Consider the following 21,222-nt stretch of genomic DNA (forward strand, 5'->3'; position numbering starts at 1 on the left):
TAGTGCATTAGTGGATTAATCAAAGGTATTGTTATTTGGCTTAACATAAAAGTCATTAAGAACAAGAAGAAGAAAGAAGGCCCAGCTCTCCACATTTACCAAATTTCTCTAAGAGGGATTATTTGGTGCTGGGAATTCTTTACATGAAACTCTCCCCAAACAACCTCTCTAGAAAAAAATGACCAGACAAAGACCAGAATATAATGACTGACATCTAACAAACTTTCAGCTGAACAAAAAAGAGAAAAGACTCTCTGCATCTCCCAAATTTCTCAAAGCGGTGCATCATTTGTTGCTCGGCATCTTTGCATGAAACACACAGTAGGATGGAAAATAATGCACTTCTACTTTAACAGCATTTTATTTCTGGGACTTGAATCATCTTTCAACGTCCAATTTAGGCCAGCCAGAGGCAGACAATCCCTCCTTTAATAATTGATTATATACTTTCACTCACCTTTCTTCCACTGCTTATCTGATCCAAGAATTATCTCTACGCTGTTAATGTTTCATAGTTGTACAGTATATATATGTAAAAATGGTTACTGGTATGTAATTGTAGTGAGTACTGGTTGCAAACGGACAGAACAGATGGCGGCTGGTCCGACTCGCTGGTTAGCCCTCTAGCTGCTGCTGCAGCTTTAGTGATCCATGACTGGGGTCCTGGTTGTCTTCCCCCGGGGAGCAGGGCAGGCGGCGGTCAGCTGTCTGGACCAGGGAGACTCTGCAGCTCACCGGCTCCACCCGCACCTCGCACCACGCGGGGAAATCCACCGGCCGATGCACCCTGGATGGGGACAGAGGGAGAGGATTTGCATTTCTCTAAAGCCCGTATCAAGTGAGGGAATCAGATATTCAGGAGGAGAAGTGACTCTTCCTTCATCGTAATCTCAAAAGTGTTACAGAGTGCGGGCCGTTTATTAGCACATGCCGTATACTTGCGGTGTCATGCCATTCAAAACCAAATCACCTTTCCTGACACTCTGCGCTTCATTCGGTCTAATAAAGCAGAAATGTCTCAAAATAGTCTTTCAGAAGAGCGTCTCTGAAGCTGGCTACACCAGAGTAACCATGGGGATCTGGACACCACACCAGGCAGGCTGTTTGTGTACTCACGTCTCACAGCAACCGACGCCGACGGGGTGCAGACAGGTGCACTGCATGCAGGCGTTGTCCATCCAGGTCTCTCCCAGTGAGTAGTGTCTCCCCTCGAACTCACACAGCGCTGCAACAACAGTCAACACACTCCTGTCATACAAGTTCTTAGTAAAATGTGGATTTATACATTCAAGCATCACAGTCACACTAACCAGGCTTAGGAATAATCAATAAAGGAAGTTAAAAATCTGATAGGAAATACAAATCAGGTAGTGAAAATGAACAGAAAACAGCAATGACCCCACTTGTAATGTTACTAATCTAGCAATTTATGCATATTCTACTGTTGCACTTTATTTCGAGTCGCTCTGGATAAGAGCATCAGCTAAATTCTTAAAATATAAACATTAATAGTGTACAGACATCCTATGAGGTTTCAGAGCATCTCACCTCTGGAGTCGAAGTGGCACTCCATGGGCGCAGCAGAGCCGCTGGTGGACCACAGCAGAGCCCCCGCAAGCACGGCGAGCACCCAGTTCACCCCGGTGGACTCCATCTTCCTCTGGTCCGGTTCAGCCTCTGGTTTCCCCTCCTCTCCCCTCGCACCTCCATTTATACATCCGGAGCTTTACGACCGCGGCGTGGAGGTGTGGTCAGCACCGCCGCCTGGCCGGTGGGCGTGAAGGGCGTCTGGGGTGCCATGGGGAACAGGGGGAGGCGGTTTGGGGGGTAGAGAGAGAGGGGGTGGGGGGGGGGGGGAGGCTGTGTCTTGGCACTGTTTTGGCACTCCGGAGATCACCTCGCTGCGCTTCAGCGGGCATGAACCTCTAAAGTGATAGAAACAATGACACATCCATGCGGTGACTAAGACGGAAGGGTAAGAGAGAGGTGAGATGGAGGGCAGAGAGAGAGAGAGAGAGAGAGAGGTGAGGTCCAAGGAGAGGAGGAGGAGGAGGAGGAGGAGAGAGGGATGGAATTGGCTAACATGATTCATTCAACCTCTGCTGGCTCTCACATGGTGTTGTAGGCCAGGTTGCTGTACAGCAATTGAAGATGTGACTAATACACACATAAAACACGTATACACACTCTGACACACAGCCATTCTCTCTCTAATGTTGAAATATAGAGTTAAAGGAGCGTGTTTTCATCATCAACTACTAGATATATAGTTACTAAGAGGCCATCAAATGTGTGACTGCCACACACACACACACACACACACACACACACACACACACACACACACACACACACACACACGCTCTGTACCTTAATGCTTTGACAGTATTGTTCTCAACTTTCATGCCAATAAAGCCTATTGAAATGAATTTAATTGAGAGGGAGAGACGTAGTTATTCCTCTGTATGTGTGTGTGTGTGTGTGTGTGTGTGAACTTGTGTGTGTGCATGCCCATGTGAGAAGTGAGAGAGTGTGTGCCAGCTCCGGCGATGCAGAGAGCTGACACCGGTCCTTGTGTCAGCTCTCGCGAAGGGTCGGCGCTGAAACGAGTCAAAGTGTCAAACAACTATGCGACTTGACAAGGCAGCGCAGTAACGCTCCCTGGGCCAGAACAAAACATTAGCTCATCTCCTTCCACTCCGCTCGCTATCTGAAGTCCGAGGTGCGAGATCATAGGAAAAACGCACTCAGGCCTCTCGGAGGAGGCCCCGGGGCCTCGCAACGCCGTGTTTTACGTGCTTTTTTCTCGCGTACCCCCACAGTAGTCGAAGAGTGTTGATAGGTCTCCCTCAACTGCCAGGGGTGCTACCGCATTCACTCTCTGTTTGTATGACTCACTGTTGCCTCTCCGCAGCTGCACACGGTTTCTGCGACCTGTTCAATTCACTGACAGGAGCGACATGTAGGAGCAACAACAAATACCTAGCAGAATACACTCATGACAGCTATTTGCCAACCTCAGATCGGGCATGTAGGAAGTCAGTTTGCTTGTTCATTTAATTCCTCCAACTATTTTTGTTGCTACTTGATGTTTTATTCAGATACAGCTCTGGAGGACTCAAGAGATTTTGATGGCAGATGTTCCTCCATATGTTCAGCGAGGGCGGCGGCGGCCTCATCAGAGCCTATGGGTCCTATACAGTTACACTGACGATGAGTTCACTCCCTGGTTTCGATGAGCTGACGACTAGGGAGGCGCTCTTCAAAACAAAGGATGAGGATTTTCCTGTCACACGCCTACTGCCCTTCACGGACGTGCAGTTAATTGGTGACAAGTGGACTTTAATTGGGGGGGAAACTTTCTGTCTGAGAGTTCAAGGCGCTGTCGTCATCGAATCATCACACTTGGCAGCTTTAAACTTTGATAAGAGGACATTTAGTCTCAGAAATGTCTCTGAATGTTCTCAAATGGACTTTTTACTTTTAAAAGGAAGATCTTCCGTAGGCAACCCAGAGAAATAATATTTAAGCATTATTCACTGAACTGGAACCCAAACAACTAGCAAATCCATGCTGTGATTATGCATTTGTTATGTATTAAGTTTTACAGTGTATAACATTTCTATAACTGTATAGATAAGGTAAATTATTCTGATAATACTTCATATAGTCTATACTGTGAATATAAATCATTAAGATTCAGACTTACTGGAAAAAGGTGGGTAAACTATTTTCCAAATGAAAAGGTGGTTAAACTGAGTTGAGGTGGGTTTACCCTCTGTCTTCTTTACATGACTGTGCGGGTTTAGAGATGGTTTTATTTTTGTTCCAAATCCATCTGCATAATCTACTCACCCCCATGTCAGTCCAAACTCCATTGATCAAATTTCGTATAAGACCATCAAACACACAGCGAGTTAGCCCCTATAGTTCCATCACAGCCTTCTCCTAAACTATTGAAGTTAACAGCCCATCTTTTTACAGCTCCAACAAAAAGCATAAAAAACAGCTTGTGCAGCATAATCAAAGCGTTTTGTAGCCAAACGATTGCACTGTGGGTATATTTGGCTCATTATCTTCTACATTTTCCTGGCTGACAATGCTCTGGTTGCACATGCACCCTACAAACCGTTGGCACGTTCTATAACAAATCATTGTCAGCAAGGAAAACACTGGACTTTTGGACTCACCTTGCAATTGTTTGGTTACAAAACACTTGTATTGTTCTGTACAAATTGTTTGAAGAATTTTTTGGGATATTTCATCCCTTTTTCGAGCTATAAAAGATGGCCCTGTTTAACTTCATTAGTTAAGGAGAACTATCTGCGTGTTTGTGGTGCTACGAACTTCAGTGGAGTTTCGACGAACATTATGTAGGGGTGCATGGATGACTGAATTTTCATTTTGCTGTGAACTATTCCTTTAAAATGCATTTCCCCTTTAATAAGTATCCTGGAAACCCCGCCTCTTACTCACTTCCTTCTTTGTCCTTTCAGACTCGATGAATCAATCCACGACACCATGATTGACACCGCAGCTTTTCAGCCTCAGCGCATCGACTATCGACTTCTTTTGACTGGCTCTAGCTTTGGGCTGCTGTGTTGTTGTGCAGCTATCAAAAACATCAAATCATGCCCGGTCAGACAGCCGTAAATATAATGTCGTTACCGTGAATCTAGGCATCCAAAGTCTTCTTTTTAAACGTGTGTATAGGCTGATAACGTCTCTATCCGTCTGGACAGAGTTTAGGCTGGGCGCCGAGGAGTGTTTTTGCACTGATCCGAGGCCTTGTCGCAAACCCCACCGCTCGCAAAGTCTCAAATAACCGTTGGGGATTTCATGTTTAACGCGTCCGGTTTTAGGTAGAATTTGTATTCGCCGTCGGAAGATGGACACCGACAAATTTAACTATGTCTACAGTTGTGACTTGGACATTAACGTTCAACTTAAAATGTAAGTTTTGCTCAGTCTCTTTTGTCACGGGGGTAGTAACTAATCTTGTGACTTGACAGGATGCTTGCTATGCGGTGTTCGTCTGTTAGCTGCTTTTGACGCCGCTGTTCTCACTCTGGCAGTTGTTTTTCTTACTTTTTCTCTCATATAAAAGTTTCTCAGTAGGATTTTTTTGCTCGTTGTTTACTGAAAACATCGTCATGACTCATAACTTGCCCGGTGAGGACTCTAATTTGGGAGCACAGCCGTCCCGTTGTTTACATCATGTGTACAGGTCATGAGTCTACTTGCTGGCTCCCAAATAATCAGAATATTTAACAACTCGTGACCTTTCGCCAGCTTTCTGCCTGTCCCATCATCTGACTGGAGCAATGTCATGTAGGCTGTTTATCATCGTCACAGCAAGTGCCAGCAAATCTATGAATAATGATAATAATGATCTTTATTTATGCTGCACTTATCTAAAGACTGAGCTTACAGAATGCTTCATATAAAAGCAGAAGGAATGGAACAAAACGGATACAAATAAATATGCAAAGGTCCAAAAAAAAAAAAAAAAAAGACTACCAAAGAAAAAAAGACACCAAGGCACAAATTTGCTAAAACCTTTTAGTGGGTACAAAAATGTTCAAATTCACCACTAAGACTTTTGATTGGTGCAAAGCAATTTGCTAGACCAATCAGGGGTTAAATCATTGGTTTTGAACATGCTTAAGATTTTTGCACCCATGAATGGCTTTAGTAAATCATGTTCAAAAAGTAAAAGACAAATTAAAAAGGAGAACATTTACATGAAAAGCCAGTCTATAAAAGTGAGTCTTAATTTGAGATTTAAAAGATGATGTTGATTTGGCAAAGTTGAGTTCCTCAGGCAGGTTTTTCCACAATCTAGGGCCCCTCATTGCAAAATGTCAAGTTAGCTTTGGTCATGAGTTCAGACCGAGGAACAGTCAGAAATCTTCTGCCCAGTGTCTCAGCTTGTGCTCAGGTTCATAATGAGTTAAAACGTCAGCAATATAGTTAGGGGTCTCTTCCTTTAGCATTGGTTAAGAGCCGATACTGTCTTTTGACCAAGACCCCATATAGAGGGAGTTGCAGAAGTCTAAGCAAAAAGATAAAAAAGATGCACAAGGGAATTAGGTTATATGGAAAAGGTTACAAAGCATAAATTTCTCCAAATCAACAGGATATAGGACTATATGATGAATTGTGAGGTATAGCTGCAGCAGTTCTGGCAATGAAGTCCAAACAATTGTAAACAGCTCCACATCTTCATGATAAACTGGTTCACCTCCACAGTTCACTCCTCCCTCACTCCGTCTCTTTCTCCCCCCCTCCTCCAGAGGCAGTCTGGAGGGCAAGCGAGAGCAGAAGAGCTACAAGGCCCTGCTGCAGGACCCGATGCTGCGTTTCTCTGGCCTGTACCAGGAGAACTGCTCGGACCTCTACGTCACCTGCCAGGTGTTTGCTGAGGGGAAGCCCCTCGCTCTGCCCGTTCGCACCTCCTACAAGGCGTTCAGCACACGCTGGAAGTGAGTCCCAAGCTGTCTCTTTCTGTGTGTTGTTGGTAAATCATAACCAGGTTTAGACCGGTATATTGGCCTTTTATTAAAAATCTGATATCAGCCAGGCATGTTGGCTTCTACCAGTGTGATTGAACTCTCTGACCACAGCTAAAAAACATAAAACAGTCAAACAAAACTTTTCTGTGCACTTTTTATTTACTCATTTGATTGTTCAAAAAATAATTAATTTAAAGTAAATTAATTCTTCATTTAAAGACAGTAATGTATTCCAGAGTTTCTCCAACAATTGAATAGGTGTGGTGGGTCACTTTGCCTTAAAATCCTGCTAACTCAGAAAGAATTTCATCAGTCTGGCTTTCAACCGAGAGTTTTAGTGTCCCATAATGGTCTGAATGCTGTTTCAGAGGCTTTTACACCCTGACAAGAATACAATTCTGGGGGAAACACTGAATCCTCGTAATGTTTTGACATGAAAGTGGTCAAATCAACACAAAACTTCAGCTATCGGCAAATGTTGGTCTCTGCCTTCAAAACCCCATATCGGTCAAACCCTAATCGTCACAGCCGAAAGATTCTTTCTTTCGAGTGTCCTGGTGATTCAATGGGTTTGGATGTGAGCTATGTGCTTGCAACATTGTGGTTTCTCAGCTTTTGTTGCATGTCATTCTTCCTCTCTGTCTCCCATCTCTCCTGTCACTCTACATTATCACTTGTGCTATCAAGCGAAACAGAAATGCCCTAAAAATAAAAAATGTTTTTTTCTGTAATCATTACTCGAATGCTGTTCCTGAAAAACATCTATATTTTCATACATATTTTCACCACTGACAATTCTGTTTCTTCATCCCTCCTCTCAGCCCACTCAGACACAAGACTCTCTCCAATAAAAACTGATCCTTTTTCTTGTGGCTTTCAAAAATGTGACATTTCCTCTCCTTGCTCTGACACTCTTCCCCTCTCTCCTACCTTCCTTCCCTCTCTCCCCCTGTCCTGTGCAGCTGGAATGAGTGGCTGCGGCTGCCAGTCAAGTACCCAGACCTTCCCCAGAGCGCCCAGGTTGCCCTCACAGTGTGGGACGTCTACGGGCCGGGCAGAGCCGTCCCCGTCGGGGGAACCACCGTCACCCTCTTTGGCAAATATGGGTGAGTCTTGCCTTGCAGTAAAGCTTGTGGTTTGTTACTGATGGGATAAAATAGAATTACCAGGATGAAAAATAGTCTTTGGCCTCAACTCAGGCACAGTTAAAAACACACATTAACAACATTTACCTTGATTCTTTAAAGCTGCACCAGGCAAGATTTTTATGTAAAAATACACCCGTCTTATCAGCTTTAATCATAAAGTGGGAAGAGCGTCCCATCCCCTTTCCAAGCTAAAATAAGATAGCACTTTATTGATCCCCTTTGGGAAATTCAGCTCTATGTGAAATAAAAATTCTCCATCCTCTCCCGCTCTAGTATGTTCCGGCAAGGGATGCACGACCTGAAGGTGTGGCCGGGGGTGGAGGGGGACGGAGGGGAGCCCACCACTACACCGGGACGCACCAGCAGCAGCCTGGCAGAGGACCAGATGGGCAGGCTGGCCAAGGTGGGGGGGGGTCAGGGTTAAGGATTGGTGTCAGAGGGAGGAGGGAGTGTGTTTGTTTGGGGATACAAGGTCTGGATTTTGTGTAAGTGTGTGAGTGACAGCGAGTGGGAAGGGCAGGTGGAAGGAGGGAAGGATGGACGGTAAGCAAGTATGTGATAGAGAGACACTGTGTGTGTTTGTGTGTTAGAGACACACACATACATGCAGAGTGTGTGTGTGTGTGTGTGTGAGAGAGAGAGGAATCCTCCTGTACGAAGCCCTGTCTAAACCATCGTCTGTTCCAGGGCCCTGACCTGGAGGTACTCAGTGATGTGAGTACAAGAGGAGGAGTGGGCGCTGGGAATGCGGAACGTGCGTGTGTGCGCGTGCGCGTGTGTGTGTGTGTGTGTGTGTGTACTGTATGTGTGTGAACCAGACCTTGGCCAGACAGTATTTGCAAATAACTAATTTTCTTTTAACCTGTGTGGCGTACCAGATGGGTGGGGCTAACCGCATCAGGACAGTTCAGATTGTGTCAGGTAAATTCTTAATTACAGATACTTTCTCTGGAAAAATGGAAAAGATGTAATGGGAAAACTCCACCCATCTGGCACGTCAGTAGGATAAAACAAACCATACAATGCATTTGCAAACACTTTTTGACCCAGGTCTGGTGTGAACACTTCAGTTTTCTGTCAAGGTGTATGTCTGTGCTCTTGAAAGCATCACACACATTCTTGGACTTTAAGTTTTCTGCTGTTGCTGTGTGTGAGTGTATTTTGTGTAAGTGTGTATGCATGGACTTCATGTATATGAGGACACAAGGATATTATGTCAGTGTATGAGGATATAATGTTCGTGGAATGTTGAGAGGGGGGCGTTAGGGAGTATATTTCATTTTAACATTACTTGATGTGTCCTAAGGATTGGATTGGCTTGTTTTTTAATGATTGGATTCCTAAAACACACTCACTCACTACTCTTTTGTGATTTGTCACAAGAGCAGTGGATGTAATTAAATCCCTGGGTTTTTATAGGCTGCTGCCAGTTCATATGATTTGTTAAAGAGTGGAATACTAACTCTTAACCAGCTGAGTTGTGGGCTTCTTGTTCATGGCAGAGTCTGTGCTTACTTGCCCTACACCCACACTGACTGTCGAGTGGATTGGCTGCTGAGTGTGTGATTGAGAGATGCTGAATTGGCTGCTGGTCACTCTAGTTGTGCATGATTGGTCCAGCTGTCTGCACATCAACCACCGTGCTGTAACCAACTCTGCTGCAACCTTTTTTTTATTTCAATGAACCATTTTCTCTCTGCCTTTTCTGTACATCCTTCCCTCCACTTCTCTTGTCTCTCTCCCCTCCTGTCTTTCTCCCTCTCTGTCCTCATCCAGCTGACGAAGGCCCATCGGCAGGGCCACATGGTGAAGGTAGACTGGCTGGACCGTCTGACCTTCAGAGAGATTGAGATGATAAACGAGGTGAGTTCATGTAGCCGGGGTCGTTTTTCCGACTCCTCTAAATATAACCTGTGGATTTAATCTCTGATCTCACATGGGCCATACGTCTTACGAGATGCTGAAAAAGCCACTTGACCAGACTCAAGTACAGATCAGTCACACGTGTGTAGGTGAAGAAGTCAAAGGCTTTCATTGTGCGCTCAGTTCAATGACTGTGTTGTTCTTGTAGGGAAATTGATTTGCAGCATGTTTCATGTTTAAAAAGCGTTGCAGCAAGAGTACATAATCAACATAACACTGTCACACAGCATAATTTGACAAAACATAACCCACACTCAGAGTCTAGGCAGTTATAAAATGGATCAGCTTGATAGAAGCGATTAGAAACATGACTTGGAAAATACAGATTAGTCTGGGTTGGACTAGTCTGCTGATCTGGACAGAATGCAATTATGTAGGGATTCAGTAGGGATTTTTCAAGGACAATGAGGGATTGTCTGGGCCATTTTACTATATGCATTTGTCATCTACAAAATTGAGTATTTTTAATTACTTCACAGTAACTGAGTTGTCTTTTGACTGGATGTGTGTGTTTCCACAGAGTGAGAAGCGCAGCTCCAACTTCATGTACCTCATGGTGGAGTTTCCCCGTGTCAAAACAAATGAGAAGGAGTACAGCATTGTCTATTATGAAAAGGTATTTCCATTGTTCATAAGCATATAACTAGGTGTATGTTAACATGTAATACACACATGATAGCAGCCTGCTGTATGGATCACAGTGGATTCGGTGACAGCTGATTGGTGTGTTGTCTCTAACTCCTCTCCATTCAGGATGGAGACGACGCGTCGCCCGTTCTCACCAGCTGCGACATCGTCAAAGTCCCGGACCCACAGATGTGCATGGTGAAAGCACACACACACACACACACACACACACACACACACACACACACTTTTACACTGTGGACATGATGTGTTTATGATGGCTTTGATATTGCTGGTAATGTAGGTAAACAGTTAATTTAACATTATGTGAATTCAACTGTACACATTTACTGGTAATTGTATAAATTTACCCATATTTTTGCATAATATATATCAGTTTGCAGTACTAAGATTTTCTCTGGTCTCACTACAGGAGAACCTAGTGGAGAGCAAGCACCACAAACTGGCTCGTAGCCTCCGCAGCGGCCCGTCGGACCACGACCTGAAGCCCAACGCTGCCACGCGCGACCAGCTCAACGTCAGTAACTAGTACTCCAGGTTTCTGTTCAGGATCCACATGTCACTGAAATAAGCAATAAGCCACGAGAGGCCGTGCTTTGTAGTGACTTTAGAACAGCTATGAGGAGTCGTTAGGCACAGCATGCAAATTATTTAATTATTGTCGATTTAAAAATATTTATTGAACATTTGCATTGTTAGAGAGTTCTTCTAAAATCACTGTAAAGCACAGTGTTGAGTGGCTTACTACTTTTAAAATGGCAGTATAACACCATTGCAATAAAAAAAAAAGACAGAGCACAAATGTTGAATAAATCTTTGATTTTTAATCAATTTTAATTAATAATAGTAAATGTTATTCTTCTGCAATGCAACAGTTGCTAAACAACATGGTTGCTAAGCGAGAGTGGCGGTATGACCGGTGATTTTTGGTTAACGCATTAATATTTAAATTGACTACTGTGGGATTGGGATATGGGATATGAATGTGACAGCCAATCAGAACTCAGGACTAGAACTAAATATTTTAAAACACACAGATAAATGTTTAAGAAGCATTTCTCTGGTTGTTAACGCTCAATTGGGGAACTTAGACTTTCAGGGTCAGAACTGATTTTTCAAAAGAAGGATATCAAGGTGCTTCAACTTGCAGATAAATTATTAAATCAGGTAAATAAATTATTGAGGCCCATACAGGTCAGTTGTTTGCCTCAATGGCTGTTTGTTTTCTGCAAGTCAAAGTGCCTCGATTGCTTTCATTTGAAATATAAATTATTCTCTGTCTCAGCACTTAAACGCTGTGTACCGGTTTGAGTCTAGTGTTTCAGTAAGTGTGAGCACTAAAATTGATCTGATCTGTGTGTGTCTGTACTGTGTGTACCTACAGATCATAGTGAGCTATCCTCCAACCAAGCAGCTGAGCTCTGAAGAGCAGGACCTGGTGTGGAAGTTCAGATACTACCTCACCACACAGGAGAAGGTGGGTATGCTGCTAGAATCTGCTCTTCCCTGCCTATTTCTGTTCTGTTCTCTGTCATGTTCATTCACGTCACTAAGGTTGTGCTGAATTGTGTGGAAGTTGAGTGTCAACATTAGACTATCCAAACAAAAAGTGACCCAGTTTCCTCTCCAGAGTTTACAGATTCTAACATATATTTAACTCCCAGCGCCTATTATAATATCCTCCTCCTGTCGCCCCAGGCGCTGACAAAGTTCCTGAAGTGTGTGAACTGGGCGCTGCCCCAGGAGGCCAAGCAGGCGCTGGAGCTGCTGGGGAAGTGGAGGCCCATGGATGTGGAGGACTCCCTGGAGCTGCTGTCCTCGCAGTTCACCAACCCCACCGTCAGGCGCTACGCTGTGGCGCGCCTGCAGCAGGCGGATGACGAGGTAGGCGTAGGAGGACAGAGGGGAGGGGGGGTCAGGAGTGCACGGGTGGGTGGTGATGACTGTGTGAAATTTATTTTTAGAAAGATCTTTCATGTCCTGAGGTAGATGGCCACAAAGTCTATCAGCTGAACTAGTATCTAAGTATTTTACTGGTAAATTCACAGTTTGAAATTGGTGCCTACTGATCCAGTCTAATGTTTATGTTACAGACTGTATGTACACATTCATAACTGTGTGTGTTTTTGTGAGTGGGCGGGTATAGTGTCCACATAACGGGAGACATATGAAGTTAAATGTATGTGAAGAATTTTCGTCCGAAGTTGGATATCCACCATTTACAGAAATGCAACAATTAATGTCACAAAATTATCAGAAGTTATGTTGGTTTTTTTTCATGTATAGTAGGTAACTTAAGCCCTTGTTGACAAAGTGATTACACTTTTACGGACCAGATCTTTTATATTTTTTGTGATATTTAATGATAAACTTAACCCCAAAATGGAAAGACAGCATTTTGGAAAGAAACTCATCCTCTACCATCACCATAATTACTCCCTTCTCTCCTCTCTTTCTCCTCTCTGCAGGACCTGCTGATGTACCTCCTCCAGCTGGTCCAGGCCCTGAAGTACGAGAACTTCAGCGACATCCAGGGAGGCCTGGAGCCAGGCAGCAAGAGAGACAGCCAAGGCCTTGGAGAGAGCTCCGCGCTGGGGGACCTGGACAGGTCAGTGCTTGGATGGGAAATTACAACAGCTATTCTGAAAGTTTGGAGCGTCTTTTCTGTTCTAAAAATAATTTTGGCTGGTAAACTTTGGCAGCTGTGGCCAGTATATAAAAAGTTATTTTCCTGCGTGGGTCGGTACATTAGAAGTCCAAAGCTTTTATCTTAACAGAGTTGTGACAGTGAGAGGACTGGAATGTTTGCTGTGGCTCCAGTGATTTTTACTTCCTGGATCAAAATTTTTCACTAAGCTGTATTAGCCAAAATCCTCACATGCTGGAAGTGTATTTGTTACTTTGCAGCATTAGTCTTTCAGGAAGCATTGTGAAAGCGTGGTATGATTTTACTGGCATAACTGTCTGCAGATCTACACCTCTGGCCAGGATCTTGGGCCGGTGGCCTGATGCAGAAAACTGCAACTCTTCACACTTGTTAATCTAAACTAAGAGCGAACCACGCAGACACACTATCCACACTATCTCGTCAATTTGACTAGAATCCCACTTATTACTTGAACTGCCATGTTGTTCTGACTGATCTTCGTTTACTGTTTGTTTCTTACTTCTTTACCGTTTGTGTTTGCGTAGTTCCCAGATCCTGTCTGGCCCGTCTGTGCCCTCCCCTGCACCGCAGAAAGGCAAGGAAGGAGCAGACAGCGAGAATCTAGAGGTAAGATAGACGGGTCGTTGGAAAGGAAAACCACGAGGCAGAAGAGAAATCGATTCACAAACTGTCCCACAAGGGAAATGTTCTTGGCAGACGAGGCTTACAATAAAAAAATACAATAAAAACACTTAAAATACCACCACATAGTATACAGACAAACATCATAAGACCAGACAGAAAGTCAGTAGCTTGATACAGTGCTAGAAGTCTCACATTTATTCTTATTCCTGCTACACAGAGAGAGGCAGGGATAAGTGGGGAAACATGCTGATTTGAACACACTCATCCCTGCTTCTAGATATCAATTCAAACCTTGAATTCTTAGATCATTGGTGAATCAAATGTAAGGCCTGTCATGATGTTAGCCATGTCAGCTTTTACATATATGATTGTCTTTGCTGTAACAGACTGTAAAATACTAATACTAACATGCATGAAAACAAAAGTACCATAAGCAGCCAGATGGTGTGTGTGTATCTATATGAAATGTGTGTAACGGTGTGTTTACTCTGTCTTCTTATAGCAAGACCTGTGCACGTTTCTCATCTCTCGCGCTTGCAAGAACTCTACGCTTGCCAACTACTTGTACTGGTGAGTACAACCCACAGTGTTTCTCTCTGAATGAGAATGTGTGTGTGTGTGTGTGCGTCTGTCTCAGTCAGCTAAAGCCGTGTGTGTGTGTGTGTCTTTCTCAGGTATGTGATAGTGGAGTGTGAGGACCAGGACACCCAGCAGAGAGACCTCAAGACCCACGAGATGTACCTCAACGTCATGAGGAGGTTCAGCCAGGCTCTGCTCAAGGTGCGACCTTATCTCGCGTACCCGGTTCATTCCAAAATACTACATATCCATTTTTTTATACTTTTATTGCAAGATTTCATAATTCACTTTCCAGTTACATATACCATATATCATTTGTTCATATCGTTGCAATATATTTGTGCAGAAAAATGAATAGGGGAAACATTATAGAAGGATAAATACACATATGGAAACAAACAGAAAAAAGAGGGAGGAAAAAAAAGGCTTTGAAATTATTGTTTATCTTCTACTCCTCAAGACAACCAAACCTTCATCTGTGCGAACATATGTATATCTTCGTAAATGCCATTTATTTGTTAGCCTCATGTTTAATCCAGATGTGGATTGTGCAAAAGGGGCTGCAGCTCAATATCAGGAAGATGTTTCTAATATTTTGTATATTGAGTGTTTGTCTTTTTCACACCCACTCTTTCCTCCAGGGTGATAAGAGTGTGAGGGTGATGCGCTCGCTACTGGCAGCCCAGCAGACCTTCGTGGACAGACTGGTGCAGCTGATGAAGGCCGTGCAGAGAGAGAGCGGCAATCGCAAGAAGAAGGTAAGAGAATACTTGATCACACACAAAAACTCACTCACTGTATCCACCATCCGAAATGAACTTTTTGCTTCACCTGCCAAGGGCTGGTAAACTAAAATAAATCACCTGCCGAGAATAATTTTTCTGGCCAAAATAAATAATATACATTTGTCGTAGAAATACGTCACCCTACTCATTTTCAAAGTTAGAATGGGAGAAAATCCCCAAATCCAAATGTAATAAGCCTATACACACATACAGCTGTTCTACAAAGTATTTACTCAGAGGGTTAGATACTTATTTAAATGAAATATTGCTGTATTTAATTTCAATAAATTTGCATTTCTAAAACATATTTTCACGTTGTCATTATGGGGTATTTTGTGTAGATTGTTGACAAAAAAAAATCCAGTTTATTCCAATTTCTATTTAGTCTGCAACACCACAAAATGCAGAGAAAATCCTCCTAAATCCATTTATAAAGGGCCCACACACTTTACACACACTCATTCCATTGATCCTGCTGGTTGATTTTAACTGCAGCATCCCCCACACACACACACACACACACAGCTGTGTTGACAGTAGCGTCCCTCTCTGTGTGTCAGACGGAGCGTCTGCAGGCTCTGCTGGCTGACAACGAGAAGGTGAACCTGTCAGAGATCGAGCCCATCCCTCTGCCGCTGGAACCTCAAGTCCGGATCAGAGGCATCGTCCCCGAGACCGCCACGCTCTTCAAGGTACTGGAAACTTTACCTCCCTAAATTTACATTAGCTACATTTACATTCCTAAATCGCTTCCCTATCACTTAAATACAGGGGCAAACATGCCATTCAAGGCACTGGTACACTGTATCATCTTGAGTTTTAATTTTTAATTTCAAGAGTTTTGTTAACACTGTGTTCAAGATTTTCATCTGATTGGAGAAATTTAGTTAAGTCTATGTATTCTGCTGTGTTAGCTTAATGTTAATGGAAGCCAACTCCTACAGTATATTTTCTAGATCTCACATATTACTTTTCTATGCAGAGCTGAAGTCTGGTCTTGGTCTCTATATCAATTTTTTTTTTTTTTACATCTTGGACTTGTTTTGGTCTCCTGCCTACTTTGACTCTGACTTGCCTTGGTCTCAGCCACTATTGGATGTTGATTCAACTTTTTCCTGCCTGTCCAAAAATATAAAAAATGGGTAATTTTATTGATATTTAGGTCATTTTCTCCCCATTTCACCTGTAGAAACCTGTGTATGTAGTGGGCCTTAAACTTCTATGCATTGATTAGTTGGATGTTGAAGGGTAAAAGACAGAGCAGATTTGCAGATGGAGCTACATATCTGTTCATCCTCAAGAAACTCTACAATTATTGCTTTTGCATTTGGAAAGACATGCTCACTGTTTATTGCCTATTTTGGTTTTGGTCTTGAATAGGACTTAATTTGCTCTCAACCCCCTTTGGACCTGGTGTTGGAATTGACTCGGACTCGACTAAGGCGGTCTTGACTAAACCTCTTTTCTATGTGTCTCATCATTAACGAGTGTTTCCCTCTGTGTGTGTCAGAGCGCTCTGATGCCAGCCAAGCTAATCTTCAAGGCAGAGGATGGAGCCATGTACCCAGTCATCTTCAAACATGGAGACGACCTGAGGCAGGACCAGCTCATCCTGCAGATCATCTCGCTCATGGACAAAGTATGAATACACTTCTGTTAGCTTGATGATGGGCTGGAAATTAAACCCTGCCACCAGCTAAATACTGATACATATCTTCTGGGTAACTTTGATTATACTACCAGCCACTTGGGCAGGTGGCCAGTCATCATTTAGGGTTTCTTTTCTGTTCTGAAAGTCATCTCAGCAAGTAAAATTGTGAAGAAAAAAAAACACATTATTTAAAAATGATGATAGAGAATATGCTTGTTTTGAACTTGTTACAGAATTATAGAAGGGACGTCAATATCTTCTATAATGCTGTAACAAAAGATTTGAAAGCTTGGAAGTTTAACTTTTTTTTTTTTTCTTTGGGTGTATAGCTGTTGAGGAAAGAGAACCTGGACCTGAAGTTGACGCCTTACAAAGTGCTGGCCACCAGCACCAAGCACGGTGAGAACCAATGACAGCTGTTACTCTGTTTGATAGAAGATAGATGAATATTTAATGAGTATTTACAAAATTGAATAAACAGTGTGCTTCCAGATCTGAGCAAAATACAGTATATTCAGATATGATTTCACATAATGGAACTACATATCTGCTTGATTTACATTGCCAGACCCTCAAATACCCCCCCAAAAAGACAAATACCTGCAGGATAAGGCAAATTTTGTATTCATTTTATTTATCTATGTTAGTTCCGTTGAGATCAAGAATCTCATTTACAAGGGAGACCTGACCTAAACAGCAGCAGCACATTTAGTTACCGACAGGCAATAATGAAATAAAACAATTCATAACAAGTAATTGATCTGCGTCTTTCAGCGCCACTCCAACAGAGAAAATGTGTTCTTGTTGTAGGTTTTATGCAGTTTGTCCAGTCAGTTCCTGTTGCTGAAGTCCTGGCTACTGAGGGCAACATCCAGGTAAGCAGTGTTGCGAATTTGTATCTAGTCGTTGCTGTGCTTGTTGTCCTTTCCTGATCCGATCCTGCTAGAAAAAAAATGGATAATAAAACATAATTTCCCCAAAATGGAAAAAAGTATACGGCTGTGTTTATCACTAGCATGTGTACTGTGATAAATCATCCAAGTAAGAACATCATCCAAGTAAGTTCTAGTGCTACAACCTGCACTGGGACCAAAACAAGGATCGACATGGAACCAAATCCAAAATTACCATCAACCTCCACTCCCTGCAAACTGTCACAAGGGGAAAAACTGCCGCAGTAGGAAATCCCTTCATCACTGAAACACCACAGATGATTTGACACATAGAGCCCAATCAGGACTATGCTCACATTTTAGTCTCCTATCTTCATTGTGCATTGGGATGTTGACAGACACCAAACATAACCTCTCCCTGTATCCCGTCTTGACAGAGCTTCTTCAGAAAGCACGCTCCCAGTGAAAAAGGACCCTATGGCATCAGCTCAGAGGTGATGGACACCTACGTCAAGAGCTGTGGTGAGTCCGTGCTCAGACCTTCCCACCTCACTTCAAATGACCCATACTACAGCCGTTTTGGTGGACACTCTTACCCAAAGCACGTTACCGTTACATGTGTCCATACAGTTTTAGCATGGCTGGCCCCAGTGGGAATCAAACCCCTAACCCCTTCTGTATGAGACCACAGGAACTGACCTCACTGGTCTGATCATTGTCTTTTCTCTCCCTGCGTCCTTCCAGCTGGTTACTGTGTCATCACATACATCCTGGGAGTCGGAGACAGACACCTCGACAATCTGCTACTCACAAAGACTGGTGAGGCAAACATACTCTTTCAGATGTTTTTTTTATACTTCTCTAAATAACGTCCTCATCAGATGAACAGCATTTGAAAAGATTCATTCAGAATGTTGCAAGCACAAGAATGCAGACTCAAAGAGGGATTCGAGATTCATCACATCTGTGTTTGTCATGCTCTGAAAGGGAACGCATAAAGAGGAGTGTCAACAAGAATTACAAGCTTTGAGTTTGTAGTGTTGTAGGTTGTAGTTCTGTACAAACTGTAATATTTAACAGGGTTCCTACAGGCCTTGAAAATCCTTGAAAGTTTATGTATTTGAGAAAAACAAAACAAGGCCTTTGTTTTGAAATGAAGTTTCTGAAAATGAATGGATGGCCTTGAAAGTATGTGATTTTTAAAAAATTAAAATATAGCACTCAAATTCATCAATATGCCTCAACAAAACCCCATGATGGAGATTTGCGTTGATATTTTCTCTGAGATTTCCTCTATGATGTCTAATTTTGTCCAATGTTATCTCTTACCCCAAAACATTTCAATTTTGAGTCCTTGAATTTACCCAAACAAGTTGGAAATACTGAAAAGTTTCTGAATTTGATGTCCAAGTGAGTGTGGGAACCCTGGTATAAACTCCTAATTTTCCCCCATCTACTTGATGCATGTTAGACTGTTTTGATCTGACCTCGGACTTGACAGAACATCACAGTCTGTGTCAACCTGGCACTCACCTCCAGTACCAAGCTTGCCTCCTCGGGTCATTTTGGAGCTCTTCTCCTCTCTCCATCCAGGGAAGCTGTTCCACATCGACTTCGGCTACATCCTGGGTCGCGACCCCAAGCCCCTGCCGCCGCCCATGAAGCTGAGTAAGGAGATGGTGGAGGGGATGGGAGGCATGCAGAGCGAGCAGTACCAGGAGTTCAGGAAGCAGTGCTACACCGCCTTCCTACACCTCAGGAGGTAGGGGACAACACACACATTTAGTATACATACACACACACACACACACAGATGACTCACACCCGGGGTGAGTCATCTGCACACCAGTATAGCAGACAGCCTAACTTCCAAGCAAGTCTTTGATTTGAATAAAGGATAGTATTTCTACAGAGAAACATCACCTTCTTACATGACCACATTCCTCCTCCGCACAATTTCGCTCTCTCTCTGCCCTAAAATATCCACCATATCGGCACCACTGAGGTTGAATATCCCTTCTCTCTCCCTCTCTTCAGATACTCAAACCTGATCCTGAATCTGTTCTCTCTCATGGTGGATGCCAATATTCCTGACATCGCTCTGGAGCCTGACAAGACTGTTAAGAAGGTAAGACTGTGGTTTCCCTTACCACTGAATAGGAAAGGGGGGGGGGGGGTTCTCTGGGCTTCTCTAAGCTGTCACCCCACCTCAATATATTTTTTTTGTATAGTTTTCATTAGAGTTTTAGTGTCACATGGTCTAAATGCTGCTTCATTTGCCTTTCCACCGGATCATTGTCATAATTCACAGTTACCTTCCATCAAAGCAAAATGTTTTTACAAAGCCAGACATTCCAGAGCAAATACAACAGCGTTTGCAAATTCTTAGTGTTTGTTTTTGCCTGCTTGGTGTACCGTATCAGGGCAGTTCAGATAGTGTCAGGTAACTTGTCATTCACAAAACGGTAATACTAAATTGACTTTCCTGTTATTAACTTAAACATTCTGGCTATATATTTATTTGCCTCAACGTTTTGTCACCACCTTCTCCAGGTGCAGGACAAGTTCCGGTTGGACCTGTCGGACGAGGAGGCGGTCCATTACATGCAGAGTCTGATTGATGAGAGTGTGGGTGCTCTGTTTGCTGCTGTGGTCGAGCAGATACACAAGTTCGCTCAGGTGAGCGTCCTCTAACAAACAACACACTTTAAAAAGGAGAAGTGTCTGGATTTCCAGAGGTCTATCCTGTTCATCACTGGTGAAACTGCAGCTTAAGACAGAGTTTGTTTCCTTCCTTTCAGCAGTTAGTAGTCGGGATCCATTACTCTCAAAACCACATACAGATTCTATCTCTCTCCTTAGCTCTTTTCCTATCAGTTTTACATGATCATAGCTCTGATCCTCTGCTGTCTGTTTCTCCTCAGTATTGGCGCAGATGAGCAGAACAGAAAGGCTGCTGAGATCAGGCTGAACTGGACCGACAGACGCGCAGAACCGTAACGGTAGAAACACATGGTCGTATGGCTCTGTCCCTACTGATGCCGTGTGTGTGTGAGACAGAAAGAAACCCCCATGACACTGTTAAACAGGCCAAGAATGCACTGCCAACCTTTACTGCAAGATGGCTAAACAAGGACTTGGATGCCTTTGTTTGCTCATGTATATATCATGTATATTAATTATTAAATGAATGAATGAAATGTATGGCCAAATAAAAGAATGTTGATACAAGTAAACGTACCGGCTCCAATGCATTCCTAAAAACAATCTGTGTTTTTCATCACTTTAGCCCAAAAAAGTGCTGCTATGCAGTGTTTATGGCGCTCAAGATGTTTATTAATTGAGCATTACTGCCCATCTGTGTATGGTCATACGGTCCACGCTGGGGGTAGAAACAAGTTGAACCCCGAGAGGGTTGGTGAGTCACCGAGCGAGTGACTAAGCGTTTCCTGCCAGACAGAGAGAAAGGCATGGAGTTCAATACAATTCCTGTGATATAAGCAAAAGCTATACATTTCCTAAAAGGTAGTACTGATTTTCACACATCTCTCTGAAAAGTTGCTCTAGTGTTCTGTAATACAGCCACTGATTAAGGTGAACAAGCTTTATTAAGGCATTTACATGCAATAGAGGACAGAGCAACTTTTAGAAAAAAAATTTTTGATGGATTCTGAGATGTCTATGGTACATTTTTTGAATATGCTTGACCTATGCCAGTGATGAGTCAGCACAAAATTGCTTCCAATTATCTCAGGGACATTTTGAGATATTAACTCGAATACGAAGTA

General features: G+C 43.1%; 2 protein-coding genes and 1 long non-coding RNA gene across 4 annotated transcripts; 1 reads left to right on the forward strand and 2 right to left on the reverse strand.

Annotated features, from left to right (window-relative positions):
• Positions 1-615: 615 nt before the first annotated feature.
• Positions 616-1,654, reverse strand: msmp1 (microseminoprotein, prostate associated 1). Its single transcript, XM_071908615.2, has 3 exons — positions 1,549-1,654; positions 1,117-1,225; positions 616-787 (listed from the first exon to the last, which is right to left on the reverse strand). The coding sequence occupies exons 1-3, from the start codon at positions 1,652-1,654 to the stop codon at positions 616-618; spliced, it is 387 nt and encodes a 128-aa protein (XP_071764716.1).
• A 2,948-nt stretch (positions 1,655-4,602) lies between these two features.
• Positions 4,603-20,664, forward strand: pik3c3 (phosphatidylinositol 3-kinase, catalytic subunit type 3). The gene is made up of 25 exons (XM_071908614.2): positions 4,603-4,953; positions 6,297-6,485; positions 7,478-7,621; positions 7,937-8,066; positions 9,440-9,526; positions 10,107-10,202; positions 10,340-10,411; positions 10,647-10,751; positions 11,619-11,711; positions 11,933-12,118; positions 12,703-12,842; positions 13,427-13,508; positions 14,029-14,096; positions 14,201-14,306; positions 14,747-14,863; positions 15,451-15,582; positions 16,401-16,529; positions 16,871-16,940; positions 17,352-17,416; positions 17,872-17,956; positions 18,179-18,253; positions 19,028-19,196; positions 19,472-19,562; positions 19,988-20,113; positions 20,359-20,664. Exons 1-25 carry the CDS (start codon positions 4,889-4,891, stop codon positions 20,371-20,373), a joined length of 2,637 nt encoding a protein of 878 aa, XP_071764715.1. The 5' UTR covers positions 4,603-4,888; the 3' UTR covers positions 20,374-20,664.
• Positions 17,184-19,077, reverse strand: LOC144543558 (uncharacterized). Of its 2 annotated transcripts, none has more exons than XR_013507994.1 (3): positions 18,968-19,077; positions 18,134-18,250; positions 17,184-17,480 (listed from the first exon to the last, which is right to left on the reverse strand). It is a non-coding gene; the product is annotated as an uncharacterized LOC144543558 (long non-coding RNA). The 2 variants fall into 2 exon arrangements; XR_013507993.1 differs by having other exon boundaries at positions 17,184-17,483.
• Positions 20,665-21,222: the final 558 nt, after the last annotated feature.

This window comes from Centroberyx gerrardi, chromosome 23 (assembly GCF_048128805.1).
Source record: "Centroberyx gerrardi isolate f3 chromosome 23, fCenGer3.hap1.cur.20231027, whole genome shotgun sequence".
NCBI lineage: Eukaryota > Metazoa > Chordata > Actinopteri > Beryciformes > Berycidae > Centroberyx > Centroberyx gerrardi.